The 26,707-nt window shown below is 43.1% G+C and overlaps 1 protein-coding gene and 1 long non-coding RNA gene across 10 annotated transcripts in view; one reads left to right on the top strand and one right to left on the bottom strand.

The window, feature by feature from the left end:
• The window catches only part of GAB2 (GRB2 associated binding protein 2), a 208,865-nt gene that overhangs the window by 135,786 nt on the left and 46,372 nt on the right, over nt 1-26,707 (top strand). For all 9 annotated transcript variants that reach the window (XM_063641407.1, XM_055283081.2, XM_055283082.2 and 6 more), the window contains exon 2: nt 5,850-6,150. In XM_063641407.1, the coding sequence (XP_063497477.1) occupies nt 5,850-6,150 (301 nt within the window). The remainder of the gene's footprint in view (nt 1-5,849; nt 6,151-26,707) is intronic.
• Nucleotides 15,345-21,394, bottom strand: LOC134737016 (uncharacterized). Its single transcript, XR_010121536.1, has 3 exons — nt 19,646-21,394; nt 18,287-18,400; nt 15,345-15,985 (listed from the first exon to the last, which is right to left on the bottom strand). It is a non-coding gene; the product is annotated as an uncharacterized lncRNA (long non-coding RNA).

Raw genomic sequence — 26,707 nt, 5'->3', positions numbered from 1 at the left:
GTGCCAAATAACTCACACCATAGAGAATCTATTACACTTCTTTATCTTATTCTTTTTTCTGTAATCCTCTTGCTGTCCTTCTTTTCTGCTTCCTACTGTGAAAGCTTACGTATATTTTAAGTTTTATTAATTTGAACAAATTAACATATTCATGGAATGAAAAAAAATCAGATCTTCCCTGAGCTCCCGTATGTGTTAAGCACTCTGCCATGTAGTGTTTGGCCACATTGGACCTTAATCTCAGGGTGCTCAGAACTTAAAGGGGAGAAAGACATATAAGCATTGGAAATGCCAAAGCAGGGAGTAGAAATGTCAAACCTGGGGAAAGAAATGCCAACGTGGGGTAAGCACAGGTTAGTAAGGGAACACAAGCAGAAGCACCTCCAGCTGTACCTGGGGGAGTCAATAAAGGCCTTCCAGGAGAAGTGACATTTGTGCTGGCCCTGAGAGAACATAGAAATTCTCCAGATGGATGAGGTAAGGTGAAAGCCTTTCTAGGTAGAAGCCATAGCTTGTGCAAAGACATAAAGTCATGAAATTACATGACTTACTACTTGGAGAATAATAGGTGATTTTTAGTGCTCCTGTAAATTCTGTAAGACCAGGAATTCATGCTGTATCCTCAGCATTAGAATAATGCCTAGAGCATAGTAAGCACTGAATAAATATTTGTTGGATGTAAGGAAACAAAGGAGGGAAAGAGCGATGGGGGAAGGAAACATAATTGAGGTGAGAGAAGTAAGAAAGGTTTGGCAATAAAGAATTTTGTTCATGTCCTAGTTGGGAAGAGACAAGTACAAAAACACTCATGATTGTTGTAAAAACTGACGTGCCTTGAAAAGAACATAAAAAGCATTATGAAGGTTCTGAAGAAATAGAAGTCCACTTCAGATGAATGGATCAGGGAAGTTGTCACTGAGGCCAGACACGTAGAGTTGTTTGTACTTGGTTCTGAGTTGTTTGGCTTTTTAAAAATACATGGGGCCCCATGCCGTGGCTCACGCCTGTAATTCCAGCACTTTGGGAGGCTGAGGTGGGCGGATCAGTTAAGGTTAGGAGTTCAATACCAGCCTGACCAACATGGTAAAACCCCGTCTCTACTAAAAGTACAAAATTAGCTGGGCATAGTGGCCCACACCTGTAATCCCATTTACTGAAGAGAGGCGGAGGCAGGAGAATCGTCTGAACCTGGGAGGCGGAGGTTGCAGTGAACAAGATGATGCCACTGCACACCAGCCTGGGCACTCTAAAAAATATATAAATAAATAAAACGTGAAAGTGGAGAGAAGGTGTTTTGGTGGAAGAGGGTTGTGTGAATTTGGGACTAGACTAGACGGCCTTGCTGACTCTGTCATAAATATATCAGTATGTTGTAGGCAGCCATTTATCAGCGCACACCACTTACTTGGAAGCAAAACCTTACAAGCTCTGATATTATCTGTAGCAAACATGGTTTTCTTGTTCATGAAGGTGTCTGTGTTGTTTGTGCTTGCACCTGCACACCAGAGATTTGGGGACAGCTCTTTCCACAGAGACAAGACTAATGAGGACACATCAACTGAAATGCCAGCTGAATTTGAAACAGATCTTTTTAAAATGCACCTTGGTGCCCACACACTATGTGTCTATGTGTGAACCTGCAGCACACAGAAGTACAAGCATAATTCGGAAAGCAGTAAACTGGTCAAGATTTTAAATGACTATAAATAAATAGTACTTATTTTTATTTTTCTCAGCTCCATCCTCTCTGGCTATACCTCAATTTTCATTTCAATCTAAGGCTTATTGGGCACCAGTTATGTCTCCTTTGACCTGCTAGATACTAGAAGGGTTTCATGCAAGAAAATGATTCATTAATATGTATATATTGATTACTAGCTATGTGCCAGGCAATATTCTAAACACCAAGGATGCATCATGAAATAAAAAGAACCAATCCTTGTCCTGGAGGAGTTTACTTTCTGGGAGGTGGGTGCGGAAAAGTCATAAAAATTGGTATCTTTTGGGGATATACATGCTTTGTGAGACCAGTAAAGCAGGGTAAGGGGGGAAAGAGAGTGGGAGCATCAGGGACCAGGAACAGCCTGTCCAGTAATGTCACATTTGAATAAGGACTAGAAAAAAAGATTAAGCAATGGAAATATCTGGGGGAGGAGTGTTCCAGGGCCAGGAAACAACTAGACTAAAGACCGTGAGGCAGGAGCGTGCCTGGCACTGTGTAAGGCCACGTGGCCAGAGCAGAATAGGCAAGGCAGAGGGCAGCAGGAGCAGAGGTGAGGGGTGGGATGAGGCTCAGTCCCATCAGACCTGTAGGCCATTGTGGGGACTTTGGCTTTACTCTAAGTGAGATGAACAGCCATTGCAGATTGTGAGCAGAGAAGTGGCATCTTCTGATTTACTTCCTGCTTTCTTACTTTGCGGTTGAGGATAGACTGCAGGATGAAAGAGTGGAAGCAGGAAGACTACAAAATGGTGGACTAGACCAGGTGAGCAACAGTGGAGGTGAGGAGAAGCAAGCTCATTGTTGATATATTCTGAACTGTCTGAACTGACAGGATTTGCTTTTGGGTTAGATGTAGAGTATGAAAGGAGTCAACTATGTTATCTAGATTTTTGGTCTGACAACTGGAAGGCCGAAGGTGCTGGTAACTCAGATGGGAGAGAGTGCAGGAAGAACAGATCTGGGAGATATCAAGACCTCAGTTTTGAACACATTAATGTTGAGATACCTACTAGTGAGGAGTTGGATATACAACTCTAGGGCTAGAGATATAAATTTGGGAATCACGCAATTCGATGGTTTTTTAAAGCTGTGAAACTGAATAAAATGACCTAGAGAGTGGGTGTAGAAAAAAAAAAGAATCTCAAAACTGAGCATTGGGGTATTCTAATGTTTGAAGGTCAGGGAGATAAAGAGGAACCAGCACTGGAGATTGAAAAAGAGAGGCCTGGTAGATAGAAGGAGAGTTGAGAGTGCATGCTGAAGCCAGGTGAAGAAAGTGTTTCAAGGAGGATGGAATAATAAACTGTTGTCGGATGTTGGAGAGAGATCAAGAGAGATCAAGTTAAGGCCCATGAGTTGATTTATCAGCACTGAAGTCTTTGACACCTTTGATGAGCTATTTCAGTGGTACAGTTGGGGTGGTGAGGGGATGGGGGATAGCCTGATCAGAGTGCCTTCAAATAGGAGGGGAGGAAACAAAGATTAGTAGTATAGAATACTCTTTGAAGTATAACTATAAAGAGAAGTAGAAAAACTGGGCCATAGTTGGTGAAGAATTGTGGGATCAAGTCAAGCTTTTAATTTTTTCTTCTGAGATAGGAAACGTTGATGTCTTAATGGGAATCATCCTAGTCAGGAGGAAAACTGCATCGAATCTGAAGAAGGGGAGAATTGTTGAACTGATGTCTTTGTGCACAAATGGAAAAAGGTTGGCCTTCATTGGATGGACTGTCTATGCTCCCTAGTAACAGAGCTCACAGCTACAGGTGCAGGCAGGATGGTAAATGTAGTCATGGAACATGTGTAAATTTTCTTTTGATTGTTTATGTTTTCTCATGAAATAAGACATAAAAGAGTGGAGGCATTGGAGGTTTAAAGAGAGAAGCTAAGAGATTGTTGCCAAAGAACAGGAGAAAGTCATTGACTAGGTAAATATAGTAGGATTGTTGGGCAACATGAGGGGCCACTTGAAGTAAAAGTGAGACCAGTCAGCATGGTCATATGATTTTCTCCATCTATGTACAGCCAAGTGGGAACAGATAGAGTTGGCAGAGCATTAGACTTAGCTGGGGTTTGCTGGGTAAATAAGAAGAACGGAGAAAGAAGCAAGGGAATGATTATGATAATGGATCACAGAAACAGAGTTGGATAAGGAAAGAAAAGAGGACAGGGATGAAAGGTGAGAGTGAAAAGATGGTAGAATTAACGGAGTGTAGATCCCATGGGGTCTAAAGAATTGTGATAATCAAATCCTTGACATCTGTAGTGCTTCAGGGTGTATACAAAGTGCTTTGGGCTCATTTGCATAATAACCCTATGAGGTAGGTAGGGCAGATGGTGGTGGTGGTAGTGATTTTCATTATATAGATGAAGCAGGATTTAAAGAGGTAAAATGACTTAATCAAAAATCACACAGTGCCGGGCGTACGCAGTGGCTCACACTTGTAATCCCAGGCACTTTGGGAGGCTGAGGCAGGTGGATCACCTGAGGTCAGGAGTTTGAGACTAGCCTGGCCAACATGGTGAAGCCCTGTCTCTACTAAAAATACAAAAATTAGCCTGGTGTGTTGGTGGGCACCTGTAATCCCAGCTACTCCGTAGGCTGAGGCAGGATAAATCGCTTGAACCCAGGAGGCAGAGGTTGCAGTGAGCCAAGATCATGCCATTGCACTCCAGCCTGGGAGACAGAGCGAAACTCCGTCTCAAAAAAAAAAAAAAAATTCACACAGCAAGTCAATGGTAAAGCATAGACTGAACCCAGGTTTCTGTTATATGTAGTCTTTGTGCAATGTCTGCTTACAGATTACTCAGTCTTGTTGAAGAGATGGAATATAGAAGACAACTTGAGAGAATATGTAATCACGTGTTCAATTCTGTGTTATGGAATGGTATAAGGAGTTTACTCATTCAGTAATACATATTGAAAGCTTAATAAGGTACTAGGCATTATCATAAGGACTAAGGAAACACCAGTGAACAAGACAGGAAATATAATCCTGAGGTTACATGTTTTTAGAGTGGTTTCTCTGTGATTCTTCTAAGACATCATGTTTTGGTTAAAAGCAGGTTGTACTAAAAAGTTAGAAAACTTGTTTTTCTGCTACTTACTGTGTGTAACATTGTTACTTCAATTCAGCCTGCCTTAGTGGGGGTCCCCATGGATAAACTGATTATGGCTTTGCAAGTTCTCCCTTGCCTAAAAATGCTATGAGTTTGGATCTGTATTCTAGCCTAAAGAAATAGTTGCTCTAAAGTGTCATCATCGAACTTCCTGATCTAAACAGTGAGAATGCCACATCTTATAGTGATAAGACCCTGTTTACATGTGAGATGCTGCACAAACTTGCATTCTAAAATAATCCTCCATTTTTGAAACTTGGGAAACCTGAAAGGGGGACAGGTCATGTGGTACCTGCAGGTCCCACAGTCCCCGTCTTTAACCTATGATATCTGAGGACCTATTAAAAGCTTTAAGGTCATCTGGGCGTGGTGGCTCATGCCTGTAATCCCAGCACTTTTGGGAGGCCGAGGCAGGAGGATCACCTGAGGTCGGGAGTTTGAGACCTGCCTGACCAGTGTGGAGAAACCCTGTCTCTACTAAAAACACAAAATTAGCCAGGTGTGGTGGCACATGCCTGTAATCCTAGCTACTCAGGAGGCTAAGGCAAGAGAATAGCTTGAACCCTGGAGGCAGAAGTTGCGGTGAGCCAAGATCATGCCATTGCACTCCAGCCTGAGCAACAAGAGTGAAACTCCATCTCAAAAAAAAAAAAAAAAAATGCATTAAGGTCAGGCACAGTGGCTCATACTTACAATCCCAGCGCTTTAGGAGGCTGAGTTGGGAGGATCTCTTGAGACCAGCCTGGGCAACATAGCAAGACCTTGTCTCTACAAAAAAATGTTTTAATTAGCTGGGCGTGGTGATGTGTGTCTGTAGTCCCAGCCACCTGGGAGGCTGAGGTGGGAGGATCGCTTGAGCCCAGGAGTTCAAGATTGCAGTGAGCTTTGATTGTGCCACTGCACTCTAGCCTGGGCAACAGGGCAAGACCTGTCTCTGAAAGAAAAAAGCTTTGAAATAACTAATGACTTCTTCCCCCTCTTCTTACTCCTTCCTGATGTGATTTAGGCCTGGAAGAAACGCTGGTTTATCCTGCGGAGTGGCCGGATGAGCGGTGACCCAGATGTTCTGGAATACTACAAGAATGATCACTCCAAGAAGCCTCTGCGGATCATCAACCTGAACTTCTGTGAGCAGGTAGATGCAGGCCTGACCTTCAACAAGAAGGAGCTGCAGGATAGTTTTGTGTTTGACATCAAGACCAGCGAACGCACCTTTTACCTGGTGGCTGAGACAGAAGAGGACATGAATAAGTGGGTCCAGAGCATCTGCCAGATCTGTGGCTTCAATCAGGCTGAGGAGAGCACAGGTATGAGAACACACACAGATCTTTCTCACAGGGGGTTGAGGTGAGGCCCTTGGATTCCTGGAGCATTGAGAGCAGGCTCTAGCTAAGGTTTCCTGTTGGAAGAGGTTCATAGATAAAGGGTAAAGAGTGTGAAGGGGTTGGCCAAATGTTAGAGGGACACCTGGCCCTAATTATGCTCTAACAGGAAACCAAAAAAAAGTGTTGGGGTTGTGATAAAGCTAAAGGTATTTGTGGTGTTTCCTTAGGTGCCTCAACACCGCTACCGTTCCTCATCCCTCCTGCTTTCTCTCTTCCCTGTGCTGTCCAGCACTCTGTGTCTCATTACCCGTCACCCATCCCATAGGGAAGGTCTCACCTTGGTCCGTTCTCTGCTTCATCTCTGTCTGTCCTAGCCCATTTCAGGCCATCCTGCACAGTCACACTTGACCCTTGTTTGTGCGGGTTCTTTGTGATGATTATTGACGATTCAGTGTTCATTTATGTTTACTTGGGAGGGGACAGATAAAAGGAAACAGTGATTTATGTTTGGGTTTTGATAATCTTCACAAAAGAGTAGCTCACCTTTTTGAAATGAGTGTTAAATTGTAGAAATGCTCCTTAACATTTGTTTAGGCTCATCTCAAACTCTCTGGGATGGTTGAAGAGCAGAGTTTTTTCTGGGGCGGTAGAACTGACCTAGCAATTCTACTCCTAGGCATATTCCCAAAACATGTTCACACAAACACTTGTACAAGAATGTTCACAGCAGTATTATTCATAATAGCCAAAAAGTGGAAACGACCCAAATATCCATCAATAAATCAAATATGGTATATACATATATATTACTAAGCCATAAAATGATATGAAGTACTGAAAACATATGTTAAGTGAAAGAAGACAGAGAACCACCTTTTTATGATTCCACTTGTATGAAGGTTCAGAGTAGGCAAATCCACAGAGACAGAAAGTACATTGGTGGTGACTGAGAGTGACGGTGTGGGAAGCGACTGCTTATGAGTATGGGGTTTCTTTTTAGAGTGGTAAAAATGTTCTGGAGTTAGATAGTGATATTTGTACGCTTTCATGAGTATACTAAAAACCACTGTACTTTACACTTTAAAATGCTGAAATTTATGGCATGTGAATTATGTCTCATTCTTTTAAAAAAAGTTCCTTTAGGTGATTCTGAGGACCAGCCAGATTAGGGAGCCCCTAGACATAGGACCAGCTTCATGGACATGTGAACTGTGGAGTCACAAAGAGCCCCATCCTTAGAAGGCCTTGCACTTGGTTTAACACTCCACTATTACTATCTTAAAGTTGTTAATAGTTTTTTTTAACAGGAAGTTCTGCGTTTTCATTTTACACTGTGCTCTGCAAATTATGTAGCCAGTCATTCCTGAACTAGATGTCCTAACCTAGGAATTCTGTGATTTTTATCTTCTTTGGGGAAGGATAATGAGCCCCTATTTATTAAGTTCTTTGGTATAATCTTCTTGCTTCCTCAGTGGAATTTCCTGTTTTCCCCAAAACTTTGTCATTTATAGGTTTCATGGAGATTGTTTTTGTTTTTTTCCTTTATTTTATTCCTGATGGAGAGCAATGCATGTTCAGTGAAAAAAAGTGGGAGAGGGAAGGCGCCCCAGCCAGGGCAACATAGCGAGACTAGAGTGCAGTGACACAATCATAGTTCACTGTAACATTTTTATTTTGATAAAAAATAAAAATTAGCTGGGCATGGTAGCATGCCTGTAATCTCAGCTACTAGGGAAGCTGAGGTAGGAGGATTGGTTGATGCCAGGAATTCAAGGTTGCAGTGAGCTGTGATCGCACCACTGCACTCCAGCCTGGATGACAGAACGAAACCCTGTGTCCAAAAAAAAAAAAACAGAAAAAGTTGGGAGTGGGGAATAAGAAACGAATTAAAAGGCCAGGGAGCTGGGCACGGTGTTTCACGCCTGTAATCCCAGCACTTTGGGAGGCTGAGGCAGGCAGATCACCTGAGGCCTGGAGTTCGAGACCATCCTGACCAATATGGTGAAACCCTGTCTCCACTAAAAATACAAGAATTAGGCTGTGGTGACGTGCACTTGTACTCCCAGCTACTCAGGAGGCAGAAGCGAGAGAATTGCTTGAACTCAGGAGGCAGAGGTTTCAGAGAGACGAGATCTGCACCACTGCACTCTAGCCTGGGTGACAGAGGGAGACCCTGTCTCAAAAAACAAACAAAAAAGCAGACTGGGCACAGTGACTCACGCCTGTAATCCCAACACTTTGGGAGGTCGAGGAAGGTGGATCACCTAAGATCAGGAGTTCAAGACCAGCCTGGCCAACATGGTGAAACCCCGTCTCTACTAAAAATACAAAAATTAACCAGGCATGGTGGTAGGCGCCTGTAATCCCAGCTACTTGGGAGGGTGAGGCAGGAGAATCGCTTGAACCCGGGAGGCAGAGGTTGTAGTGAACCGAGACCATGCCATTGCACTCTAGCCTGGGCAACATCAGTGAAACTCTGCCTCAAAAAAAAAAAAAAAAAAAAGCAGGGGGAGAAAAACTTCACAAACACACCAGTCTCAAAGCTTTCATAAATGTTGTTAGCAGTGGCAAATCTATCTGGATCTGCAGCAACCTCAATTCTTGCCTCCTCAGAAGAAAGAATTCGGCCAAAGGGCATAAGGCAGAGTGAGACACTGAGGCATGTTTTAGAAGAGGGGTCAAAGTTTATTAAAAAGTGTTAGAGCAGGAACAAAAGGAAGTAAAGAACACTTGGAAGAGGGCCAAGCGGGCATCTTGAGAGATTTCAGTGTGCTGTTTGACCTTTGATCTGGAGTTTTATATATTGGCATGCTTCCAGGGGGTTGTGTCCCTTCTCTCCTGATTCTTCCCTTGGAGAGGGCTATCTGCACATGCAGTGGCCTGTCAGCACTTAGGACAGGCTGCATGCACAGCCCGTGTTTACTAAAGCTGTACACATGCCCATTTGAGGTGTTCTTTTACCAGTCAAGTGTTCTAGAGGAAAGCCAAACACCAGTTAAACTACCATTTTGCCTCATAGTGTGCATGCTTGAGCCCACTTGCCTATCTCCTGAGATCTTATCAGAAAGCTGCTGATCACCAGTTTCAGGTGTTTTCTATCGAGTGGGAGACCATCTTTCTCCAGCACCAGCTGCAACCAGTTGTTATTTTAGAGAGTTTAACCGCCTGACTCTCACCTGATGGTTGCCTGACATTCCTGGTGGGATGGGGGCAGGAGCCTCTCCTGCCCTGCTCATGTCTGCCTAACCACCTACTCTAACAATGTGAGAAATGGGTCCAAGAAGTACCTCAGCTTTTTAAGAAATAGGTATGATGAGGGGAAAATGTAACCAAAAACCAAATGGCTTTTAACTGAATTATTTTCTTGTCGGATTAGAGGTGTTCTCATCAAGAAAATATATTCTTGAGATGTGGCAAAAATGACTCAGTGCAGATATCTTTCTTAATCACATATTTAGGCCGGGCGTGGTGGCTCATGCCTGTAATCCCAGCACTTTGGGAGGCCGAGGTGGGCAGATCACGAGGTTAGGAGATCAAGACCATCCTGGCTAACACGGTGAAACCCTGTCTCTACTAAAAATACAAAAAATTAGCCGGGCGTGGTGGCAGGCACCTGTAGTCCTAGCTACTCGGGAGGCTGAGGCAGGAGAATGGCATGAACCTGGGAGGCGGAGCTTGCAGTAAGCTGAGATTGTGCCACTGCACTGCAGCCTGGGCAACAGAGCGAGACTCCATCTCAAAAATAAATAAATAAATAAATAAATAAATAAATTAATTAATTAAAATAAAAATCACATATTTAAAAGATATGTCTGAATCCTTTTACTGTTAGGACTTCAGTACAATGAAAATGTGGAAACTACGTTATCTGGGCTTGCTTTCTTTGGTAGCAAGATTCCTTTGTTCATTCACACATCATTCATTCAGCAAACCTTATGGGGTATTCATTTTATGCAAGTTCCTGTCATAACCAATGAGGCTACAAAGATGAACAGTAGAGTCTGAGTGCTCAGACATCATAGCCTAGAGGAGGGGACAGGCATGCAACCAGATAGTCACAGAGTCATGCTGTAACAGGAATCACCAAGATTAGCAACACATACACCACCAGCTTAGGCCTCCCTAAGGAGGGGAGTATTAGAGGGTGACAAGTAATTGAGTATTTTGTCAATAGCCTTATCAAATAATATATTTCCTAGCCTGTAATCCCAGCTACTTGGGAGGCTAAGACAGGAAGATCACTTGAGCCCAGGAGTTCTAGACTGCACTGAGCTGTATTTTTTAAGAGGCAGGGTCTTGTGAGCCCTGTCACCCAGGCTGGGGTATAGTGGCATAATACAGCTCACTGCAGCCTCGAACTCCTGGGCTCAAGCAGTGTTCCCACCTCAGCCTCCCAAGTAGCTGGGACTACAGGCATGCACCACTACACTTGGGTAGGAAATATATTCTTTTCTTCTTCTTTTTTTTTTTTTTTTTTCTTGAGACGGAGTCTTACTCTGTCGTCCAGGCTGGAGTGCAGTGGCACGATCTTGGCTTACTGCAACTTCCACCTTGCAGGTTCAAGCAATACTCCTGCCCCAGCCTCCCGAGTAGCTGGGATTATAGACAGGCAACACCATGCCTGGTTAATTTTTGTATTTTTAATAGAGACAGGGTTTCACCCTGTTGTCCAGGCTGGCGTCAAGCTCCTGACCTCAAGTGATCTGCCCACCTCGGCCTCCCAAAGTGCTGGGATTACAGGCATGAGCTATCACGCCCAGCCGGAAATATATTCATTCATATATATATATATATATACACACACAAATATGTATATACACATATGCATCTATATATTTTCTTAAGCCTTTTTAAAGGAATTATTTTATTAGATGTCTAGTGTTTTAATTATCAGAGCAAGAATATCGTCTGTAATAGAGGTTTAAGGTTATTTGTGAGATCCTTCTGTTGAAAACAATTGGCTTTTCTTCTATCTCAGAGGAGAATCTGGTATGTTAAAAGATTCAGTCACATGATGGGTTATGTTTTAATTTAGTGGCTCTCTTAAAACTGCATTATGTCTGTAAAACCTTCAGGTAAAAAATTAAAACTTAATAATTCATTCAGTGTTTTTTTTTTTTTAACTGAGAATTGGGATCTGAGGAGAAACAGAAAGTTAACATTTGACTGCTTTCTTTTGCTTAGTAGCCTATGTCATTTAATCACTTTATCACCTTTATTTCCACTTTTCAAATGATGAAATTGAGTACTTTTTCTTCCCGGCCTAGCACTTTTATAACTCCCCAGGACTAAAAATCTTCTCCATCTACCCACTCCCCGTCCTTGGCTGGGTTCAGAAGGGCTACCCAACTCTTATCAGCCCCAGTAACTCTTCCTTAATGCAACACTGCTTTCCTTTTACTGGAGCCTGTTGAGAACAATCTAATCACCTGAGTCTTCATGTCAGCACCTGCCTTAGGTGAAGAGCACCTAACCCTTGGTGGCCACAAAAAGAAATAATCGCAGCTATGTATTGAGCATCTGTTCTGTGAAAGTTGAGACTTTACATAAATTTCCACTAAAAAGTCACAGTAATCGTTTGAAACAGCAACGATTTTACCCAAGGTCACACAGCTAGAAGATGGGAGAGTTGGGATTCTAGTCTAACCCAGGCCTGACTTTGCATTATAATGTGCTGTGTTTTTGTCCCTGTTCTCCTGGAATATAAGCATTTGCCAGAAACAGGTGTGGATATTTTTGCCCCTTTAGACTGCATCGTACTGGAAGAACCCACCAGGGGTCCCTATGGCAGGCTGAGGTTCTCTCTCCTTACTAACCCATATTGCCAAAGTCCTTGGTCTGGAATATTCCTAATTTAGTAATTTCAAGGGCTTTAATCCAGTCCTCAGGCTCTATTGGTTAGTCTGTACACTAGGGACAAGGATGTCTGAGTTCAAATCACCACTCTGTGATTACATGAGCAGGTCACTTAATAAAGTCTCAACTTCCTTTTATAAAATAGGGATAAAATACTTTCTGTTCTCCCCCCATGCTTCTGCTTCTCCATGGATGCATCCAGACAGACATAGAACCCACTGGCAGCACCTCAAGTTGCACATTTCCCAAAGGACTATTCACATTGTTTTCTGCGTAGGGATATCCCCTGGAGTTGTTCAATCCAGTGTCCCTGCCCCTGGTTTGCTCCTGTAGAGGCTTCATCGTATGTGGAGCCTCTTTCAAGCAGATACTCCCTGTTTTCCTTTCTTTCCTTCCTTCCATCTGTTCATCTGTCCTCCTTTCTGTCTGTCTTTCTCTCTCATTTGTCTCTCTGTCTGTCTGTGCCCAGGCTGGAGTGCACTGGCACAGTCATGGCCTCCCAGTCTCAAGTGATCCTCCCACCTCAGCCTCCAAGTAACTGGGACTACAGGTGTGCACCACTACACCCAGCTAAATTTTTTAATTTTTGTAGAGACATGGTCTCCCTATATTGCCCAATGTATTAGTCCATTTTCATACTACTGTTAAAAACATACCTGAGACTGGGCAATTTACAAAAAAAAAAAAAAAAAAGAGGTTTAATGGACCTACAGTTCCACATGGCTGGGGAGGCCTCATAACCATGGCAGAAAGCAAGGAGGAGCAAGTCATGTCTTACATCAGTGGCAGCAGGCCAAGAGAGAGAGCTCTTACAGGGAAACTCCTCTTTTTAAAACCGTCAGATATCATGAGAACAACCTGGGAAAGACCTGCCCCATGATTCACTTACCTCACAGCAGGTCCTTCCAAAAACATGGGGGAATCCAAGATGAGATTTGGATGGGGACACAGCCAAACCATGTCATTCCGCCCCTGCCCTCTCTCAAATCTCATGTCCTCACATTTTAAAACCAATCATGCCTTCCGAACAGTCCCCCAAAGTCTTATTACAGCATCAACTCGAAAGTCCACAGTACAAAGTCTTATCCAAGGCAAGGCCTTCCACCTATGAGCATGTAAAATCAAAAGCTAGTTAGTTATTTCCTAGATACAATGGGGATACAAGCATTGCGTAAGTACAGCCATTCTAAATGGGAGAAATTGGCCAAAACAAAGGGGCTACAGGCCCCATGCAAGTTCAGAATCCAGTGGGGCAGTCAAATCTTAAAGCTCCAAAATGATCTCCTTTGACTCCCTGTTTCACATTCAGGTCACACTGATGCAAGAGGTAGGCTCCCACGGCCTTGGGCGCTCCACCCCTATAGCTTTGCAGGGTATAGCCTCTCTTCTGGCTGATTTCGTGGGCTAGAATTGAATGTCTGCAGCTTTTCCAGGCACACAGTGCAAGCTGTCAGGGAATCTACCATTCTGGGGTCTGGAGGATGGTGGCCCTTCTCTCACAGCTCCACTAGGCAGTGCCCTAGAAGGGACTCTGTGTGGGGGCTCTGACCCCACATTTCCCTTCTGCACTGCCCTAGCAGAGGTTTTCCATGAGGGCCCCACACCTGCAACAAACTTCTGCCTGGGCATCCAGACTTCCACACATCCTCTGAAATCTAGGTGGAGGTTCCTAAACCTCAATTCCTGACTTCTGTGCACCTGCAGACTCAACACATGGAAGCTGCCAAGGCTTGGGGCTTCCACCCTCTGAAGCAACAGCCCAAGCTATACCTTGGCCCCTTTTAGTCACGGCTGGAGTGGCTGGGACACAGGGCACCAAGTCCCCAGGTGGCACACAGCAGAGGGACCCTGGGCCCGGCCCACAAAACCATTTTTTCCTCCTAGGCCTCTGGGCCTGTAATGGGAAGCACTGCTGTGAAGACCTCTGACATGGCCTGGAGACATTTTCCCCATTGTCTTGGGGATTAACATTCGGTTCCTCCTTACTTACGCAAATTTCTGCAGCCAGCTTGAATTTCTCCTCAGAAAATGGGATTTTCTTTTCTATTGCATTGTCAGGCTGCAGATTTTCCAAACTTTTTGTTCTGCTTCCCTTATAAAACTGAATGCCTTTAACAGCACCCAAGTCACATCTTAAATGCTTTGCTTCTTAGAAATTTCTTCCCCGAGATGCCCTGAATCATCTCTCTCAAGTTCAAAGTTCCACAAATCTCTAGGGCAGGGGTAAAATGCTTCCATCCTCTTTGCTAAAATATAACAAGAGTCACCTTTGCTCCAGTTTCCAACAAGTTCCTCATCTCCGTCTGAGACCACCTCAGCCTGGACTTTATTGTCCATGTCGCTATCATCATTTTTGTCAAAGCCATTCACAAGTCTCTAGGAAGTTCCAAACTTTCCCACATTTTCCTGTCTTCTTCTGAGCCCCCCAAACTGTTCCAACCCCTGCCTGTTACCCAGTTCCAGTCACTTCCATATTTTCAGTTATCTTTTCAGCAGCACCCCACTCTACTGGGACCAGTTTTCTGTATTAGTCCATTTTCACACTGCTGATAAAGACATACCCAAGACTGGGCAATTTACAAAAAAAAAAAAAAAGAGACGTAATGGAGTTACAGTTCCATGTGGCTGGGGAGGCCTCACAATGATGGCAGAAGGCAAGGAGGAGCAAATCATGTCTTACATGGATGGCAGCAGGCCAAGAGAGAGAGCTTGTGCAGGGGAACTCCTCTTTTTAAAACCATCAGATCTCAAGAGACTTATTCACTCTCACGAGAAAAGCCCAGGAAAGACCTGCCTCCATGATTCAATTACCTCCCACTGGATCCCTCCCACAACACGTGGGAATTCAAGATGAGATTTGGGTGGGGACACAGCCAAACCATATGACCCAGGCTTGTCTTAAACTCCTGGGCTCAAGTGATCCACCCGCCTTGGCCTCCCAAAGTGCTGGGATTACAAGTATGAACCACTGTGCCTGACTACTTTTTTTTTTTTTAAAGAGTTGTGATAGGACTCATATAAAAACTTATGTGTTTACTTTCAGCTAGAAGAGGTTTGTGGCAGATGGAGACTGTTTTTTCATCCTTCTTGCCACCTCCAGATTCTTATTTCTACTGCCACCTTCCAGTCTTCACATATTCCAACCAAAAATGTGTAGGATAAAACCTGCAGGCTCAAGACCAGACCAGGAGTGAAAGTGAGTTTGGAATCGACATAAGGTTGGAGGAAACAATCTCTTGATAGAGAACTCATTCCAAAAGGAAACCAGGAATGATGTTCTAGAAGGAAAAGCAGTTTCAGGAACACATATCAAGATTTTATATCATATATGTGGGATTTATTTTTGCTTATTTTGTGTGTACAAATGAAAGAACCTCACCTGCCTCTTGGAATCAAAATAGCTGTCAGTCCTCAGAGTAAGGAAGCAGAGAGCTGCTCTGAGCTGTGTTTACAGGCAGGCGGATCCAAGTCCTCACATTTGTGGCTCAGTCGTGGGCAGCTATCCCTGACCAGATGTACTACACACAAAAAGAGCCATCTCTCAGTAGAGAGCTTTGATGAATTATTCATGTGCTCAGGAGTCAACCCCTGTTAGGAAAGCCATCACCCCTTTTGAATTCTCAAAGCTGCGACTTCTCTTTTCCTTTTATTTCCTGCCTCCTCCATTTATTCAGTAGCTATTCTAGGGCCTGCACAGCCACTATCGCAGGGACTCCGAAAGGCAACTAGCTGCACTTGAGTCTCAACCTTGCTACTCATTTGCCTTATTGATGTTGAATAAATAACTTTCCCTCTTGGAGGTTTTATCGTCTGTAAAATGGAGATGATGCTCCTCACAGCGTTGTTGGGAGGTTGCACAGGTAAAGCTTGGAGAATGTACAGGTACACATTATGAACAGTAGCTGCTCACTTCACTTTTTCCTTGTAGTGGTCGTAGCAATAGTAGTGATGATTTTTATGTCTGTAGGACAAGATGAACAGGATATAATTTAAATATTTGGTGTTTTTACAGAACTTTATAGTCTACACAACACTTATGCAGTCTCATTTAAGCATGAGGAAACAAAGTGAGATAGGTAGGGGCTGATAATATCATTCCTATTGCAAAAGCAAGGAAACTAAGGCTTAAAGGCATTAAGTGATGATGCCAGAAAGCAGAGTGGCAGGGCCTAGAATCCAAGGCTTTTTGACTCCCATCTATGGCTGTGTCCCCTGACTCCTCACTTTTCCCAACCCATTGTCACAGAGCTGTTTACCATGGCTGCTTCTAAGTCACAAAATGGCCAGCAAGAAGGAAGAGGAGGAGCAAGAGGTTTATAAATCACTGAGAACTGACTTTTTTTTTTTTTTTTAAGACCGAGTCTTGCTCTGTTGCCCAGGCTGGAGTGCAGTGGCACGATCTCAGCTCACTGCAACCTCCACCTCCCGGGTTCAAGCGATTCTCTTGCCTTGGCCTCCCGAGTAGCTGGGATTACAGGCGCACACCACTATGCCTGGCTAATTTTTGTATTTTTAGTAGAAACGAGGTTTCACCATGTTGGCCAGGATGATAATGATCTCCTGACCTTGTGATCCACCTGCCTTGGCCTTCCAAAGTGCTCAGTGCTATCTGTACATTGATATTAACCTCTGATGGCTAAACTAGCAAGATAACATGATCCTTCTTAGAGGAACCTACAAGCTACTGTGAGTTACAGCTCAGGCAATTTAGCTCACCAGAGCCCCATTTTGTAACTCTTGGAGATTTTGAAATAAGGCCAAAGCCTCCACTCTGTCTTCTCTACTATTTTAGTTTTTTACCTTCTTGAACTCCTTGGCAGGAATTTCACAGTAGTCACATGTCTAATCTTATGGAATAAAGAATTCCCAAAGTTCTGACCAACTCTTCTTTATCTCTTCCCCACCTTTTCTCTACTAAAATTTTAGTGAGACTGTCCCCTTTAAATATTTGGTAAATATTTAAACTTCTAGTAATCCTTAAGTTTCCCGAGTAAGTCAACGCTCAAATTATTTTAAGTCCTGGGTCCCACCTGGGGTCAAACGATACCCATAGGAATGCTTTTGGGGAAGTCTTCAGCATCCAGTGAGGACTGTTACTGGGGTCTTCAAACAGCTCTTTCCAGAGAGAATGACTGGTGCCTTAAAAGTCAGGACCTCTTATTCAAGCTGGGTTTCTTACAGCAGGGAGAACTGTGGTAGAGCCAAGTAGTCCATTCAGATTCATTCTGATGACCTTGGTCCTTCCCCCACCATGAAAAGAGAGAGAGAGAGAGCCAGGGAGAAGCCTTGCTCAGAGACCTCACTCTTTCTGTCTTCTCATCCCTGGGAGGGCCTTTTCCTCCCTCATTCCCTCCCTGACCTTTTGGGTTTTGTTTTATTAACTGAAATCAGACCAACTCCTCTGGGGAACCCTTGTTGGAAGCCAAAAGCAAATGTGGGCGGTAATATGCATCTTCTCCCCAGGCTGAGACTCCTCTCTTAAGGAAGAAAGAACAGAGTGGAGACTGACCCAGGCTCCAGCCCAGAGGCGGAGGCTGCTGTCTGAATCACCCACCCTTTTTTTCCACAGAGACAATGAGGAAAATAAATATCCAGACCAGTTTCCAGCCAGATCTGAAATTCTAATTCCTTTAAAAAAAAAAAAGAAAAGAAAAAAAGGTTATTTTAAATAACCCTGAAATATCAGGCCTTCCTCCTCAATCTCTTGCTTGTCATTTTTTGTTTACAGCTGGTTCTAGTCATCCACAGAGCAGGCCGTGAGTTCAAACATGAGCTCCATAAAATCCTCACAAATATTTCTTTGTTGTCCTAGAACAAATTCCAACCTTGACCAACTTCAGGGAAGTCCAAATCCTCTGAAAGAGGAAAAGGAGACAGGGAGAAACCTGACCCTATTCTCTTCGTTCTAAGTCTTCATCCTTATTTCTGCCTTTTTTTTTTTTTTTTTAAATACCAGACACTCCCCCTCACCACCCCAGCCAGCCAGCATAGATAGTCTAGTGTTACCTGCCAAAACCCAAAGACTGTTAGACTTGGGAGCATCTCGTCCCAACTCCACAGTGCCAGAAGCTTTGAATGGCTCCCAAACATCTCATAAGATCCCCCCTACTTTTTTCGTTCTTTGAGTGCTTCTGATTATCCCTATTAAAAGAGGATAATAAATGATTGTTGAATTGGGCCCTGACTGGATTCCAAAGCCCAGTCTAACTCTAATATTGGGCTAGAGGTAGAATTAGAACTTTGTATTTAGTGGTAAGGTCACCTTGGACCTCTGAAGATCTTGATTACGATTAAACATCCGGTTATGTGTAGCTCTACGTAGGATTCAGAACTCTACAAAATCAGTAGATACAGTCTTCTCTCTCTAGGATCTGTGCTGGGAATGAGAGTCTTGGTTTTAAATTTCAGCTTTGTTACGATTTATCTCAGTTTCTTCAACAGTAAACTAGGAGTGATTTCCAAACCTTTTTTAAAGCATTGCTTTTTAACCAAATCTCACATGAAACAGAATAATTTATGAAACAATTGAGAGGGAGCCACTTTGAGTATAGCAGAGGAGAGGGTCAAGTGATACAAGCTGCACTCAACTGCCCACCCTTCCTTCTCCCCACCGGGTTGCCTGGGAAGGCTGGCACACAATGTGAGGATACTGGTCCGCAGCAGATGTTTCAAAACAGGGACCTGCAATGCTGAGCTACAGAAATTTTCATCAGGCCACAAAAATATGAAAACATGAGGAAGATACAATCCATTTTCATAAAACTAAATGTAATCAGATTTTAAGACTTCCCTTTATTCAGAGATTCTTTTTTTTTTTTTTTTTTTTTTGAGACGGAGTCTCGCTCTATCGCCCAGGCTGGAGTGCAGTGCTAAATCTTGGCTGACTGCAAACTCTACCTCCTAGGTTCACGCCATTCTTCTGCCTCAGCCTCCCGAGTAGCTGGGACTACAGGTGCCCGCCACTGCACCCGGCTAATTTTTTGTATTTTTAGTAGCGACGGGGTTTCACCATGTTAGCCAGGATGGCCTCGATCTCCTGACCTCGTGATCCACCCGCCTCGGCCTCCCAAAGTGCTGGGATTACAGGTGTGAGCCACCACACCTGGCCTATTCAGAGATTCTCTTTGTACATGTATGTTAAAGTGTTCTCGTGTGTGTGAAGTGACAGTCTTAGTAAATGGTAGTTTTCCATATTTGACATTATTAAAAATTGGCAGCCCCGTGTGTCCATTTCTAAAAGTGCACAAGTGCATAAACAAAGAGGCAGTGTTTTCACCTGTCCATGAAATGGAAGAGTCTGGGAAATAGTGATCTAGAGGTGATATGTGTGTCAGGACTACCTGGTTGCCAGCTTCTGCTTCTGTACTCATGGCCAAGGGCCTCTGAACTCTACCATTAAGTCCAGGCCCCCTGCATCCCAGCATAAAGCCAGTGCTGTGGGATCTTTTGTTCCTAGCCCTCCTCTTGTGTGCTAGCTACGGTTAGCCCTGGGATCTTGGCTAATTTTCCAGTGTCTCAATCTTTGCCCTGATAACCTGCCTGTAGTCTCAGATCCCACCCAGGAGTGGACCCTGTCCTGCTTTTATGTAGCCCGCTCTCATAGACCAGAGTCTTACCACACCTCGGACCAGTGGCTGGAGCCCGCCTGCCCACTGGAAGGCTTCTGGGTTGCATGTGGTCTCTCTGCCTGCATTACTGAAAGAAATCTGCTTCTCTTTTCCCAGAACATGCTTCTTCCTCCTCTGGATTCTACTGCCCACATTTCTAGTGATGTTTCAGTTTCTGTTTCTATGTTCATGTATTCAGTGCCCTTACCACTGAGAACCTGCTTTTGCCAGTTCCTGTTCTAGAGACAAGGGTTAGAGAAGAGCATAAGACTTGGACCTGCTTTCAGTGGACTCCTGAGCCTTGTTATGTTCTCCAGTTTGTTCTCTCGGTCAAACCAGCATTGGAACTCTTCTTAGTGACTCTCTCTGCCTCCTCTATGTCTACTTCTAAGAGGTTCTGGGCTTCTCAGTTTTCAGCAAGGTTTACCTGCTTTTAACTGAACCATGCCTGGCTCCGTGCCAAGATATAACTACCAGATAAAAAATTGGGGGTTAACCTCAAGTGTGAAAATATATAATTTTTTAATTCTGAATTTGGTTTCAACATCAAGCCCCCATCTGGCCAGTGATAGAAATGTAAGTTTTAATCAACTCTGGGTAATCCTGGTCAATATGGGATTTTTTCAGTAAATTCAAGTTTGTCTTCTTTTGTCCCTGGGCTGCTATTTTAAGTGCCCCAAGGCCTAGAGAACTGGAGACAGTTTATTGAGGCTGGAGCACAGTTTGGGATTGGGACTAGGGGAGGAGATGCATGGGAGACAAGGGTAAGGATGCGTCTTATTCCTCTTTAGATCACCGCATTAGTAGCCACAGAGTAGCTGCCCAGTAAATATCCACATTATTTATTTTTTTTTTTTTTTGAGACGGAGTCTCGCTCTGTCACCCAGGCTGGAGTGCAGTGGTGTAATCTTTGCTCACTGCAGCCTCCACCTCTCAGGTTCAAGTGATCCTCTCACCTCAGCCTCTCAAGTAGCTGGGATTACAAGCATGCGCCACCATACCCGGCAAATTTTTGTATTTTTAGTAGAGATGGGATTTCACCATGTTGGTCAACCTGGTCTCAAACTCCTGACCTCAGGTTATCTACCTGCCTCAGCCTCCCAAAATGCTGAGATTATAGGCATGAGCCACCATGCCTGGCTGAATGTTTTACCTACAGTGTTTGGTTATAACTTTGTAAACAGTTACACAAAATTCTTTTTAAAAATTCTGACTTATTTCCAGATATTTTCATTTTGAGAAATTCACTGTTGGGGAGAACAGAAAGCTTTAAAAACATTCTCATCTTACTCATAGGTGACAAAGTGTGAGATACCTGAAATTCTGTATATTGAAACATATAACATGTACTTTAACATGGTATAAAGTACAATGAAAAACAAAAAAATGAAGAAAAGCTCAAAAGAGATGATATATACTAACTAGGCTGAAGACATAGAGCATGCCAAAGACCTGAAGTTTATTTTACACATCTACCATTTGTTTATTGTTTGCTTTTATTTGCTACCTCCTTGGCCCTTTTATGGATGAGGTCAGTGAACAAAACTCTTCATGGCTAGTGAATCATTAGCAAGAACGCTCAGCCAAGACAGAGGGAATAGATTTCGTAGAATGAGAAACTTCTAGAATATGAGATCTCAAAGGGTCCTTAGAGAGCGTTTAGTTCCAAACTGCTCAAATGACGGAGTGTCTAGAGGTGAAGAGAGGGCAACTAATTTGTTCAAGATCATGCAGCTAACTGGCCAGGCTAGAATTAAAATACAAGTTTCCTGACTTTTAGTGTTTTAAATGATGTTGATGGTTATGGTGATGATCATATAAAAATCACTTTATGATTTATAGAGTGCTTTTATATATATATATATGTGGTATAGAAGGCCAGTTTATTACATAGGGTCTTAGAATCACATGAATATGAACCCACAACATTAATGACTTTAGTCTAAACGTGGTCTTGGGTAAGTTAATTTACTTTTTTGAGCTTCAAGTTCTGCATCAGTAAAATAGAAACAAGACATTCTTCACAAGATTATTATGAAGATTAAGAATCCACTTAAAGCATATAGCATAATGTTTGGTACACAATAAGTACATATTAAATGTCTGTTGAATCTGTGACTAATAACTTTGTTGCTGCCTTCTCTATGATCTTCACAACAGCCCTTTGGAGACATCTACCATGCTACTTTTATCTCCCGAAAACTAAAATATCCTAAATAACCCCTATCTCTGTTTTGCCCAAACTCAAAAACCTTTTTGCTATGTGTGATTAATATGTTTATCAAATAATAAATCTTGCTGAATTTCCTGATTTGAGGGGCATTACACTTGTCATTGTGGTACTCAAAAACAAAGGTGTCTTGGCTGGGCGCAGTGGCTCACACCTGTAATCCCAACACTTTGGGAGACCAAGGGAGATAAACCACCTGAGGGTCAGGAGTTCAAGACCAGCCTGGCCAACATGGTGAAACCCCGACTCTACTTAAAGAAAAAAACAAAAATTAGCTGGGCATGGTGGCACGTGCCTGTAGTCCCAGCTACTCAGGAAGCTGCAGCAGGAAAATCACTTGAACCCGGGCGGCGGAGGTTGCAGTGAGCTGAGATCGTGCCACTGCACTCCAGCCTGGTCAAGAAGAGTGAGACTCTGTCTCAAAAAAAAAAAAAAAGAAAAGAAAAAGAAATTTTTAAAAAATTCCTTCACAATGGCATCAAAAAATAAAATACTTAGGAATCAATTTAACAAAAACCATCCTAGATCTCTATACATAAAACAACGAAACATTACTGGGATAAATTAAAGAAGACCCAGAATATGGAAAGCGAGATCATGTTATGGAGAAGACTCAGTATTGTTAATATGTCAGTTCTCCCCATATTAATCAGTAGATTCAGTCCAATCTCTGTCATGATCCCAGCAGGCTTGTTTGTATTGACATCAAAGCAAATTAGAAAGTACTATGTAATATGTGAAAACAGTACTATTTATCAAAACAGCGTGTCAGTAATAATTCAGACCTTTTTCAGTCATAATGTTGGACTTTTTAGAGAATTTAATGGAGATATGTTAGATTGGTAAATAAAAGCTGTTCTCATTTTCCTTACAGTAGAAAAATATACCCAGAACTTATGTTTATTGCTCCCCCAATGAGATGTTTTACTTAAAACATTGACAAGAGACTGACATCCTTGCCCAGGTGACTGGGCATTCAGTCACTGGTAAGAAAATCACTTGATCTCTCTGAACTGTAGGCTTTCTGTCAGTAAAGTATTAATATTAAGCTAAATGATCCCTTGGGTTATTTCCAGACCTGTGCTTCTGTGATATGGAAAAAGAATAAATGGTTAAGAATCAGAAAGAACAAGCTGGTGATTTAAGCTTGTTAGTACAAGTTTACCATATTAGACACTTGATTTTTTTTTTTTTTTTTTTTTTTTTTTTTTTTTTTTGAGACAGTCTTGCTCTGTCGCCCAAGTTGGAGTGCAATGGCGCGATCTCGGCTCACTGCAACCTCTGCCTCCCGAGTTCAAGCAATTCTCCTGCCTCAGACTCCCGAGTAGCTGGGACTACAGGCACCCATCACCATGCCCGGCTAATTTTTTGTATTTTTAGTAGAGATGGGGTTTCACCGTGTTAGCCAGGATTGTCTTTATCTCCTGACCTCATGATCTGCCCGCCTTGGCCTCCCAAAGTGCTGGGATTACAGGCGTGAGCTACCGCGCCCAGCCAGACTCTTGAATCTTTAAATTCTGTATGCTGATCAACAACTAGCATGTTGTTTGTGACTAAAGTGTGCTATAATAAAAAGGAATATGGTTTCTTATAATAATACTAATGGGCTCTTCAAACTAGCTTATCTTGTCATTTCTTCTCTTGGTTATTTCAAAACATAAATTTGGGATTCGTTGGTTTCAGTTTTAGCTTAAATCTGTCTCCTTAGTGATGAACTTAAATTAGATGCTAATATTTTGAAGGAGGACATGATTATGCAAACCAGAGTGAGAACTTTTAGTCTAAGGGTCAGCAAACTTTCTCTGTAAAGGGCCAGATGGTAAATACTTTAGGCTTTGCCATCTGTACTTTGTAGCAACTACTCAGCTTTGCTGTTGTAGTATATATATGCAGCCATAAACAATTATGTAAATGAGTTGATGTAGCTGTGTTCCAGTAAAACCACAGAAACAGACCAGATGAATGTATGGGCTGTGGTTTGCTGACCCCTGTTCTAGTGTAATAATATGCCTTGGCAGGCCTGCTCAAATAGTGTACTCAGTATGCCGGCCCACTCAGTACAGATAGTATTTTGGCCTTCCCAGTGGCGTTAAAAAGACAACTCTCCCTTTTGGACCCCAATTTTAAAAACCTAGAGATGGCGAGGCAACAAGAGACAAGTCTGGGAGATGATTAGGGAAACTACAGATGTGAAACCAGAAGATTATTGGGACCCCGGGACTGGAGGCAGGAGCTGAGAAAGAGCTGCCAGCTACAAGCTGGGTCCTGTGAGGCTCTATAGCTGAAGTCCTCTACTCAGCACACAAAGGGCAGCTGACCCCATTTTTGTACCCTCTGCAACAGATCCTGCCTCTGGTCAAACCCTGCAGGTCTGGGAACACAGAGTTCAAGATCTTTTCCCTCACCAGGTTACCTCCCATAGTGCAGTGCTGAGGGCCAACTACCGTTTGTGGAGCACCTATGTGCAGGGACTGTGGCATTTCTTATTCCCCAGAACAATTCTTCAGGTAGCTGTTTTATAAATTTTACAAATTAGAACTGCTGGATTCAGGTACCATCCCTAGGTTTCACAACTAGTAAGCTGAGATTCGGACTCCAATGTGCATGTTCCTTTCCCAGTAGCACACTGCCTCTCCTGAAGCCGAAGTTCCCCTTCAGAGAGTTCTGTAGATCTCATAATTCCCTAGGCAAAACTGGAGCTGTTTGAATCCCAGCCTAGCCATCCATACTAGATCAGTTTAAAGTGCAATCTTGTGATTATTGCCGCTGATCACGATTCTTGATAAGCATCCACAACTGATATGTCTGACGCTTCTGTTTTACACCAATTGCCAGTTGTCTCAGAGTCACTGTGAAAGGAGGGGAAAGCTTATCTCTTATAAAGTTGGTTAGCTTCAAAATACAGTGATGTATTTTGGATATTTCTGTGGAAAGGTTACAAGGGTCAAATGCATCATTAACGTGAACTTATTGTACCCACTTGATGGATTGATTCCTGTGGGAAAACTAATGGGTTCCCAAAGTTCCTCAGGGGAGGGCTGAAGTGCTCCTCTGAATATAAATTTGTTCTTTCTGACTGCATGTAAGCTCATAAAGCATAGGCCACCCTTTGGGGCTGGCCTGCAGCTCAGTAGTGCCTCCAGTACCTGCCCCTGACCCTAAGTAAATCACAAGAGTGCTTCATTTCAAATATGAATGAATCCTTGATGGGACCAACTAACCAACCCAAGCCCCACACGAAGGAACAGGAGAAGGGTCTGCCACAACTGAGGGGTACAATAGGTATAAACAAAGCTTGTAACCTGACCTCTTGCAAATCAACAGGACAGTGCATGGCTAAATATAGACTTGCTGTCCCCAAACAGAAATACACGCAACCCAGAAAACCTCACTAAGTGATAACACTTTCTTGTACTGTAAAGAACTGTTTACCTTTGGATCCCATTTGCTCATTCTTCTAACCCAGGGAGGAAAGATTCCAACAGAACTTGCTGCTCTAGTGTGTTTATTGAAGACCGCTTGTTCTGGTTCTGGTTTTGGTTTTGGTTTTGGTTTTGTTGAGACAGGGTCTCTGTCGCCCAGGCTGGAGTGCAGTGGTGTGGTCACAGCTCATTGCAACCTCGACCTCCTGGGCTCAAGTGATCCTCCCACCTCAGCTCCCCAGCCCCCAGTCTAGGACTGCAGGCATCTGCCACAATGCCCAGCTAATTTATATGTATGTGTGAGATATATATGTGTGTGTGTATATATATAAATATACACACACACACATATAAGTACACATATGTGTGTGTATATATAAATATATACACACACATATATGTACACATGTGTGTGTATATATAAATATATACACACATATATGTACACATGTGTGTGTGTATATATGTGTGAGATATATACATATATGTATGTGTATATATGTATATATATCTCACACATACATATACACACACACACATATATATACACACACACACATACATACATATATGGAGAGAGACAGACAGACAGCGTCTTCCAATGTTGCCCAGGCTGGTCTTGAACACCTGAGCTCAAGTGATCCTCCTGCCTTTGCCTCCCAAAGGGCTGGGACCTCCTTGTTCTAATTGGAACATTTTCTAGGCATAGAACATTGTGCTAAACACGATCAGAGAAAAAGAGATGGTCTGGATCCTGGATTCTAACAGCTTATAGTTTCACTTCATATGACGGATTTGTCAATTCCCAATTAGAATAAATGATAAAATTACATACTACAAAAGATTTAGAAGGCATAGACTGGGTGCGGTGACTCACGCCTGTAATCCCAGCACTTTGGGAGGCCAAGGCGGGCAGATCGCCTGAGGTCAGAAGTTCAAGACCACCCTGGCCAACATGGTGAAACCCCGACACTACTAAAAATACAAAAATTAGCCGGGTGTAGTGGTGGGTGCCTGTAATCCCAGCTACTCGGGAGGCTGAGGCAGGAGAATCACTTGAACCCAGAAGGTGGAGGTTTCAGTGGGCCAAGATGGCACCATTGCACTCCAGCCTGGGAGACAAGAGCAAGACTCCATCCAAAAAAAAAAAAAAAAACAGATTTAGAAGGCATGATTAATTCTAACTAGGGAGAATTAGTTAGATTCTAATTCCATCTCTAAAATGAGATGCCTCGAGCCAAAGAAGGTTGTAAAAGGACGTGTGACCGGGAACTGTGCTGTGCCACTAAGCTACAATCACTCGCTCTCTTTCCTCTTTGGCTTTCACAGGATCAGTTTCTGCTAATGTATACTGTGAGATCGTATGCATCAAGGTCAGGATGTTCTGACTTGGCTCTCCCTAGCGGAGATGGTGTTCTTTCTCA

This window comes from Symphalangus syndactylus, chromosome 6 (genome assembly GCF_028878055.3).
Source record: "Symphalangus syndactylus isolate Jambi chromosome 6, NHGRI_mSymSyn1-v2.1_pri, whole genome shotgun sequence".
Lineage (NCBI taxonomy): Eukaryota > Metazoa > Chordata > Mammalia > Primates > Hylobatidae > Symphalangus > Symphalangus syndactylus.
This window is presented reverse-complemented; position numbering and strand designations above follow the sequence as displayed.